This window comes from Callospermophilus lateralis, chromosome 3 (assembly GCF_048772815.1).
Source record: "Callospermophilus lateralis isolate mCalLat2 chromosome 3, mCalLat2.hap1, whole genome shotgun sequence".
NCBI classification, from domain to species: Eukaryota; Metazoa; Chordata; class Mammalia; order Rodentia; family Sciuridae; genus Callospermophilus; species Callospermophilus lateralis.
In genome coordinates this window covers 2,462,267-2,471,195 of record NC_135307.1, presented here as the reverse complement: position 1 = coordinate 2,471,195, position 8,929 = coordinate 2,462,267, and the positions used below count along the sequence as shown (strand labels likewise).

General features: G+C 61.8%; 1 protein-coding gene across 3 annotated transcripts; it reads right to left on the bottom strand.

Annotated features, from left to right (window-relative positions):
- Positions 1-7,337, bottom strand: Nudt14 (nudix hydrolase 14). 3 transcript variants are annotated; one of them, XM_076847925.1, is made up of 5 exons: positions 6,632-7,337; positions 3,791-3,834; positions 3,103-3,167; positions 2,701-2,938; positions 1-312 (listed from the first exon to the last, which is right to left on the bottom strand). In XM_076847925.1, exons 1-5 carry the CDS (start codon positions 6,710-6,712, stop codon positions 72-74), a joined length of 669 nt encoding a protein of 222 aa, XP_076704040.1. In that variant the 5' UTR covers positions 6,713-7,337; the 3' UTR covers positions 1-71. The 3 variants fall into 3 exon arrangements, with proteins under 3 accessions (XP_076704040.1, XP_076704041.1, XP_076704042.1); XM_076847926.1 differs by having other exon boundaries at positions 1-177; XM_076847927.1 differs by having other exon boundaries at positions 203-331.
- Positions 7,338-8,929: the final 1,592 nt, after the last annotated feature.

Genomic DNA, 8,929 nt, shown 5'->3' with positions numbered 1-8,929 from the left:
TTATTGGGTCTGCAGGGAGGAGGGCAAGTGGCCAGGACACTGCTTCTGAGTTGAGTCCCCATCCCAGAGTCTCACTGGAGATTCAGGTGGGGAGCCACCTGGCTGAGGAACCAGGAGATGCCAAAGATGACGCCAAGGGTCTTGGGGATGTCCATGTTGTCCACGAAGGCCTGGGCACTGTCCAGAGGCAGGTGCACAACCTCAATGAGCTCACCCTCTTCCACCAGGCCCCCTCCTGGCCCACCTCGCTGGGCATCTGTCACCTCTGCATAGAACATGGTCTGGCTAGAGCCCGTCAGTCCTACTCCAGACCTGTGAGGGGAGACAGGGCCTGCTGACCCACCATGGTGGCCCTATGAGTCACCCTGCCCCTTTCGCTTCTTTCCTTCTGAGCAGGTGGGACTCTGGGTTGCCCCATCCCTCCCCAGATTCCCACCCATGATGCATATTCTGGTGCAACACACCCTTGCATGGGGGGAACTGGGCACATGCTGGGGTGTGCCTTCCAGGACTGGCCTAAGTGTCAGAGGTAGGCGGGTTCTGCAGCTGTGATTTAGGACCTTTGGCTGATCTGAGTCTACCCCAAAGGACCCTAATCAGGCAAGCTCTCAAGAGAGGTTTCAAGGTCAGAGGTGGAGAAAATGAAAGAGATACTGTCTTTCTGGCCCTCAGGACAAAGCAACCTGCTGTGTTGTATGGGGGCATGTGGCCGGGACCTGCAGGTAGTGTTAGAAGTTGAGAGTGGTCCCTAGCCCACAGCCATCAAGGAAACGGGCCCTCTGAAACGGGCCCTCTGTCCCGTGGTCACAAGGAGCTGAATTCCGTCACAACTGTGTGAACTCGGAAGAGGACCCACGTCTGGATGGGTCTCTGAACTGCCTGACAACCCTGACCACAGCCTGCGCCTAGCAGAAGACCACAGCCGTGGACTCTACTTGAGAGCCCCAGGAGCAGTGAGGTCATGAAGGGTGCCACAGGGTACCACCTTGTCTGGGCAGGCTGCTCTACCGATGGCCCCTCCTGCAGCCCCCTGCCCCTCACCCTCTGGCCGTCCAGTCAGGGCCTCTTTCCCCGCTGGCCCAGCCCACAGCCCCCTCCTTTAGCTGCCAAGGTTTCTGCCAGACCTCTGTCTGCACTGGGGGCTCCAGGCTGATGGGCAGAAGACAAATCCAGTAGGCCAGTGGTCACAGGTGAGGTCAGCATGGGCCAGGCAGTCAGGGTGTGGGACTGGGGCTCTCCGCACGGCAGTGTAGGCTGGGCTGGCAGCGAGACCCCAGGACTGGCCATTGGTCCTCGGCTGGAAATGGGTGAGGTGTTTCTGCCTCATGGTTAGTGGGCAGTAGCCCAGACTGGCATGGACAGGGTCCCAAGTGGTGACTGCCAGCCGTGAAGATGGGATGGCCAGGGGTCAGGCTGAATTCCAGAACAGGAGGGGTGAGCAGGTGAGCATGTGGGCCATGAGGTGTCCAGGAGGTGTCGGGGCTGGGGCAAGCCCACCCAGGAGGGCACACCGAGAGCGCCAGAGGAGACTGCCCTCAGTGACAGGCCTGCAGAACGGGGAGTCCCCAGGTCTCCCCAGCCCCACAAGGGGGCCCCCAAACCAACCTCCCTGGTGGTTCCTTGCCCCCACTCCTATCTCCACAGGCCCCGACGGGCTCCTGCCAACAGCCTGGCCTGGCCTGGGGGGTCTCCAGCTTCCACGGGCTTGCGGAGGAGGCGGGCCCTCTGTGGCCCAGCCTGTGGGAGCTGCCCCTCCCCAGGCGGGTTCCAGTTTCCCTCACTCCTTAGCTAATCACTGGTCCTCCTGGGCTTTGTTTTCTGTGTCCAGCAGGTGAGTGCCCTGGCCAGATGTCCCACGGCCCCCAACCCTTCGTGGCTACCCAGCATCGTCAGAGTCAGGCCGCAGCCTGTCTGTGAAACCTCTTGTCCACTTGCCCTTGAAACTCTGCCAGGACCCCGCCTGGCTCACCTTGTCCAGAGGACCCCAGCCCCTCTAGGTACCTCCCACCTCCCTTCCATCCCTGTGTGGTCCCTGCCCTGCCCACTGGCCAATCCTCTAAGCAAGATCAGGCCCCTTGGATTCTCCCTGTCCCACCACCCCAGGACAGAGGGGTCAAGGGCCACATGGAGGACACCTGCAGAGAAACCAGCCAGCCCTTCACACTCACAACCTCAACCTTGGGCATGGAAACCCTGCCCCACCACAGGGCTGTACCTGCCCCAGACCTTGGCTGGAGTCAGGGAAGGTGGTCCCAGCCAGCCTGTCTCATGGAGGCAAGGAGGGGACACTGGGTTTAGCTGGGATGGGTGATGAAGCTCGGGCTTTGCCTCTTCCCCTCATGAGAGCTGCCCCTTGGGCCCAGGACTGGCCTCTCCTCATTCCTGAGCCTCCATCTGAGAACAGAGCTGTGACTCACCCCACCCCCAGCGTCCCGGTGCTTAATCCCACAGGAAGTGAAGGCATCTGTCAGCAGCAGCTGCCACTGGGAGTTGGCCCCACGTGGCTGGCCCGCAGGGTGGGGACCTGCACCAAGCATGTTCCAGGCTCCAGGAACCCTGGGTTCTGGACTTGCTGAGGATCTGAGGTGTGTCGGTCCACCCTCTCGATCCCACGTGGAAAACCAAGGAGGAGTCTGTCCTGCCCACACACACCTCTCCCCAGGGCCTGAGGACAGCAGACGCTCTGCCCCAGCCCCTCACCTGTACGTTGCGACCTGGTGCAGATCGGAGGGCGCCAAGCGGTAGCCACACTCCTCCCAAGCCTCCTTGCACACCAGCTCCTCCAGCGAGAGCCCGGGCTGATCCACAAGGCCACCACACAGCTCAACTGTCACCCCCGCTGAGCCAGGCAGCGTGGTCTGCAGTTCCCGGGGCTGGTCCTGGTCCACATCGGCCAGCGACCCTGGGAAGCGGTGCTCCACCTCACCTGCATACACAGCTGGCGGGGGAGGACACCGCCAGGCAGTAGTTACCCCCAGTGACTGCTGGGAGCCTGACCCTCTCACCAGGCCTCAGTGTCTCCTGGAGGTCCCCACACCTGCACGCAGTCCCTCAACTGCCCTACCGATCCCTCCTCCCCACCTCCCACCCGGCTGGCCTCACCTGGCCGGAACTGCTTCACCAACACCAGGCTCCTCTGAGAAGAGTTGAACAGGAGAATGGTCACGCTGTGTGGGGGCAGGGGAGCTCAGCACACAAGTGGCCCCACTTCCCCTCCCTGGGGGACCTGGTTCCCATCCTCCTATCCCCAGCATGCCCCCTCCCTCTTCCCAGCAGCCCAGAAAGTTGGTCCCTTGCTCAGATGAGGATACTGAGGCCCAGCAGGGCCAGACTTGCTAGGGATACATGGTGAGGCCGGGACCTGGACCTACTGTATTCTGGCTAGCAGGAAAGGGGACAGGACATGCTGGGCAGCTTACTGTGTCAGGAGGGGCGTGGAAGCGGGTAACTGACAGGACACTTGGCCCCTGCTAGCTGGCTACACGACAGCCACACCCCTCAGGCCACCTACATCTCCACCCAGGCTGCACCCCCGTGCTGGGGCAAGGACACCAGGCTGGCCTCCCAGCTCCAGGAGGCCCAGCCTGCTACCAGGATCCAGGTGGTCTGAGCCAGGACCCAACCAGCTGTCAGGCCTCAGACTGACCTCTCAGGGACAGGATCGCCAAAGGCGGGCCTGAGGGAAGGGTGACTGAAGACCATGGGGAGGGCAGAAACTAGGAGTTGGGTGGGCCCCAGCCCAGGGCTCCGGTGTATCCAGAAATTCCCAGCCACCAGACCAGGCCCTCACCTGTCATGGGTCTTCATGAAGTCCCACGACTTCTGGACACCATTCTGAAAGAGGCAGGGCAGCAGTCAGGAGGGCCAAGTGCTGCCAGCATGTACGGAGGCCCTGGGAGCTGAGGCCACACAAAGCCACTCCACAGGGCAGCGACACCCACTCCTGGCCGGGAGCCCTGCCCACAGCCTGGCCCACGTGAGCTAGGAGCCTCGGTGGGTGGGGAGGAGGTCAAGGGCAACCTGATCTCCTGAGGGGCAAAGGGCAGAAAGATGTCCCCTGGGCACAAGGGGCTGCAGAGGTGTACACTGTCACAGGTGTGGGAAGCATCAGAATCCAAGAAGGGCCAGCTGACACCTCAGAGTCAGGGCAGAGGAGATCCCATGGAGGCACAGCAGAGGCCAGGTGCTCATCACTGAGGCTGGGCTACGGGGAAGCAGGAGACAGGAGGCAGGAAGGCCAGCTGATCTCCAGAAAGGGGCCCAGCCCCCAGAGCAGCTGGGCTGTAGAGAGATCACGCTGCAGAACTGACTCATGGATGGTGGCTGGAGAGTGGGACATCCTTCCCCACCCAGCTCTGGCTTGGGCTGAATCTCACACACCCCACAGTCCTGTTCCCCACAGGAAGGCTCCCAGTGTCCAGCAGAACACAGTGGATAGAGGGGCTGAAGGAGCAGGGACTGGACCCAGCAGACTGGGCCCACAGGGCAGCCAGAATTGACGCCAGTGGGTTGAGTGTGAGGGGCCCAGAATACCACCAACTGGACACCACTAGGCAAGATGTTCTCCACCTGGAAGCTGGGGTGGCCAGTGTCCATTCCTCCCAGGGGTCTCTGCTCATGGAGCCAGACCTGAACCCTGCCCATGACTGTCCATCCCTGGCCTGCTTGGCCCACCAGCCACTCAGCCTCTGGGTCAGCCCCCAGGCCCTGGCCAGCCCAGGACAGGTGATGGAGCTCCATCCAAGCTGTTGAACTGTGGTTAGGGTTAGGGTTAGGGTTAGCTCCAGAAGAAAGGGCGCACCCTGTGAGGACTTCCTACAGGAGGCACGGGAGGGAGCGGGCACTCTGGTCAGGGAGCATCACAGTAGAGGCCCAGAGGAGGCAAGCAGGCCAGATGAAGCCCAGCTCCAGGCAGAGGTGTCCGGAGGGGCGTGGCATCAGGTTTCCAAGGAGAGGGGAGGGCCCACTTCCAGGCAGGTCAGGCTGTCCCAAAGGTGGCGGAGGCACCACCCACAGGCAAGCCCAGGCCTGCTCAGTGTCTGGCCACCCAGGGCCAGCTTCCCACCCAGGTAGGCTCCAGTGAGGGCCCCCGCAGCCTACAGTGAACCTCAGTGCCTACACCTGTCATGGCCTTCCTTTGGGTAAATGTTGCCCTGTGTAGGTCTCAGGGTCCCTCTCGCCTGAAGATCAAACTGTCAGACCCTTAGGTACAGCAAGGGACAGGGGAAGGTTCAGAGAGACCCACTAAGACCCTGGGAGGGAGGGACAGGCCAAGGGTATAAAGACAGTCCCATCCTCTTGAGGGCCAAGGTTTCCCCTGCTTCTGGTCCACTTTATCTATCCACCAGGCCTCCCCTGGCCAGGTGAAACAAACAACCATGGGTTGCAGCTGTCCCCATGGTGTCCCTTGGCCTCTGAAGGAGTGCCGCCTGGTCCCCCATATCACATCCACAGCCTGTCCCCTGTTCAGGTCAGCTTTGGTTATCAGACTCTCAGTGGAAATATGCTGATGGGCAGCCCCCCAGGAGCCACACCACAGCTTTTCCTGGGAAGGTGGAGAGATATCTCTGGCCATCAGCCACAGCTGGACCATGCCTGGACCACCCTGCACCCACTCACTGCCTACAAGAACCCTTGGGGGGCTGAGCAGCCACAACCAAGCACCCTCATATTCACCAGCCTCTCTGCCCCAGGCCAGCAAACGGGGAAAGAACAGAAATCCATGTCCCCACCACGTTTGTCCCTTGACTGGCCCCAGCTGCTCCCCCAGACCTGCAGTTCTTGGCTTCACCCTGGAAAGTGGAATTCCCTGTCCTCTGGAGCCATGGGACCACCACAGCAGGAAAGGAGAGGGCTGGGGCCTCTCAGGCTGGGCCAGCCAGAAAGGCCACACAGGGCTGGCAGGAAGCAGGCACCGGGTGGGATGAGATGGGAGGGACATGGTGTGAATCCATGGGCCAGGCGGAGGGACACCAAGGGTGGTATTGGCTGAGGCTGGGAGGGCAGGGGCACAGAGGAACAGCACAATGGTAGCAGGTAGGGCAAGCAGGCAAATACAGTGCCTATCTGGATGGGACCAGGCACTGGCCAATGATTAGGAGGAAGGTCTGGGTAAGGGAAGACAAGGGCATGGGCTACTCTTCCACCCACCAAGTGTGAGCCTACTATGTGTCAAGAGAGGTAAGTGCAACCATGCTGTGGGGGTGATGCTGGGGAGGGCAGAGGTGCCTTCCCTGTGAAGACCCCTGGGAGCCCACCTTGAGATGCTCCCTTTTCTGCCTCCTCCCTCCCAGCCTTGATGCTCCAGGTTCCTTCCTCCTCTGCCCAGTTGTCGCCTTCTTCCAGTCTTAGCCGGAGGGCCACCAACTCCAGGATGCCTGCCCTGACTTTCAGGGCGACCAGTGAGTCTGACTGCAAAAAGGGACAGGTGGGCCGGGCGGGAAGGCAAAGCTCCTTTGAAGCGGGGAGCGTCCACGTGCCGGGGCCGGCCCGAGGCGGAGCCTGGGGTGGGGGCGGGCCCGGGGCGTGGTCTCTGTGGGCCGGGGCGGGGCGTCGCGGAGGCGGGGCGAGCCGGCGGCGCTGAGTGGGCCGGCGGTTGTCGCGGGGGCGCGGGGGCGCTGAGCCGACTCACCTGGCGGTAGTGCAGCGTGAGCGGCCGCATGTAGGAAGAGCTGGCGCAGCGGCCCACGGCCACCCCCTCGATGCGCTCCATGGCGGCGCGGGGCAGGTCCGGCCCGGGCTTCCGCGGGGCGAGGCGCTCTTCCGTCGGGAGCTAGCGCGCGTGACTGTGGCTCTGGGCATGCCCAGTGCGCGCGGGGCGGGCCGTGGCGCCCAGGTAGCACCTACCAAGTGTTGCACGCGGGCGGGGCGCTGGTCGCCGCGGTGCTCCGCGAGCCGCGCGGAGGGTGTGAACCCGGGAAGGACTGGCCAGCAGACCTCGACCGCTGCCCGCTGCGTGGGAGCGTGCGGGCTGGGGCGCGGCGTGCGGGTGGTACGTTTGGGGGAGGAAGGGAGGGAGCCGAAGGCCTGAACCTGGGGGGAAGTGAGCCCAGGGATGCCTGCCCTTCTGGGGTCTGTGACAACCCCAAGATTAGGTCGTCCTAGGGCGGAGCAAGGGCGGCAGCCCTCCAAGAGCAAGAATGCTGGGCCCTGGCAAAGAGTTACCGGAGCCCGAGGTCTGGGCAGCTTCGTGGAGCCAGGAGGGAGGACGGGGTGAACCCCGTAGGGGAAAGTGTAGACACCTCTCAGCCATTCGTTGGAAGGGGGGCTCTGAGAGGACTGGAGGAGAGGTGAAGGGACTGGGGTGGAGTAGGGGGCCCAGGCAGAGCCTGGCTGTCTCTCCTCCAGATTCCCAGAAAAAGGAAGTGGCCTGGGCCGACAGCCCACCTGCTGCTTGGGGGAGGAGTTGCCGATTCCTGTCTGTCTCTGGGGCTGTCCCTCCATGCATAAGCCGCTTGCAGTTCCCGCTCCAAGATGTCCCACCCTTCCAACAGCCTCCAGGCAACTGGAATTCTTCCCTGGACAGACCACATGTCACCACTGCCTTCCCAGGGGCTGGATAAAACCGCTGGGTGGTGGAGCTGAGGACCTTTGCTATTGAGCCCTGACCTACACCTGTTCTTTGAACCATGTCTTGGGGTGGGGGGGGTGGCCATGTGGATTTTAGATTGATTCCCAGGTCCCTGTTAGCTTTTGCTCCCCAGAACTTCAGAACTTTAAAGCACTATATCCCTCCTACTCTGTGAATTACCACAGCTCCCCTAGGTAGCTCTGCTTGGGGTCTTTGCAGTGGCAACCAGGTGACAGGTGGATCTGGAGTCTTCTGAAGGTTAAACCAGGGTGGGCCATCCTCAGGTAGGTGGCATGTGGCCTTTCCCGTGGCTAGTTGGGGCTTCCTCACTGCATGGATTCTCCATGGTATCTGGCTCCCCCTGGCATGTGTGTGTCAGGCCAGGCAGAACTGTTAGACTTCTATGAGTCGGTGTCCAGTGTCATGTAGAATCATTCTCACTGTGTCCTATAGGTCAGAAAGAACATCCTGGGCCACCACCTTTCCAAAGAAAGGAAATGTCACAAAGTGGGACCTGTGATCCAGAACTATCTGAGACTGGCCATCATCCTCTGTGACTGTAGGGGACTGTGTTTTCCAGCTTTGGCCTGGCCAGCCTAGTGTCCTGGAGGGCAGAGAGACCACACACCAGTGAACCCCTCCCAGAAGCTGGCCCACCACAGCCGGGCAGGCCCAAGCAGGCAGGCCAGGGCAGGTGGCTGAGCAGGTGGCCCCAGCCCATGAGACCAGGCCCTCTGCCTCCAGCCTTGGTCTGAGCTGCAGCTGGAAGCTCTGTGATTTGTCTTCAGGATCAGAGCAACCATAGGCAGGAAGTGCCTGTGCTGGAGTGAGACTCCCCGAGCCCTGCAGTTGGAAGGGGCCTGCCTGGCCATTGGCTGTGGCATGCTGAATTCCGACTCCTCTCCCGGAAACGACAGCATGTGGCCTTTTCAGTGCAGGCAGAACGTTTTCCAGGTAGATGTCCAGTCCATCTCTGGGCTTGGCATCCTGGGGGCTTTGGAGACCTTGTCTAGGGCGTGTTTAGGGGTAGCAACAGCACCTGGGGTGGGACAGAAGGACTCTCTGTAGGTTCCTGTGGGTACTGGCTGAGACAAACTTCTGCAGACTGCGTGGTTTACGGCCTCGCAGCTCTGGAGGGCAAGATCCCAGGTCGGGTGTTGGCAGGGCTGACCCCGTCTGGTGCCCCAGGAGGTGACATTCCTTGCCCTCTGCAGCTTCTACAAGCACCCCCACTCCTGACACTCGCTGCCCCTTCCCGTCTTCAAAGCCAGCAGCAGGTGTCTCTGTCCTTCCACTTCCACCCCTTATCTTCTGACCCTGCAGCTCCCTCTTCCAAGGATTCTGATAACCAGGGTCATC

Excerpts from the sequence above, each read along its gene's own strand:
- Nudt14 (XM_076847925.1), bottom strand. The coding sequence starts at position 6,712 with ATGGAGCGCATCGAGGGGGTGGCCGTGGGCCGCTGCGCCAGCTCTTCC. Across the intron at positions 3,835-6,631 it reads TCACGCTGCACTACCGCCAG|AATGGTGTCCAGAAGTCGTG; the intron begins GTGAGTCGGCTC and ends TGCCTCTTTCAG. Across the intron at positions 3,168-3,790 it reads TTCATGAAGACCCATGACAG|CGTGACCATTCTCCTGTTCA; the intron begins GTGAGGGCCTGG and ends GCCCCCACACAG.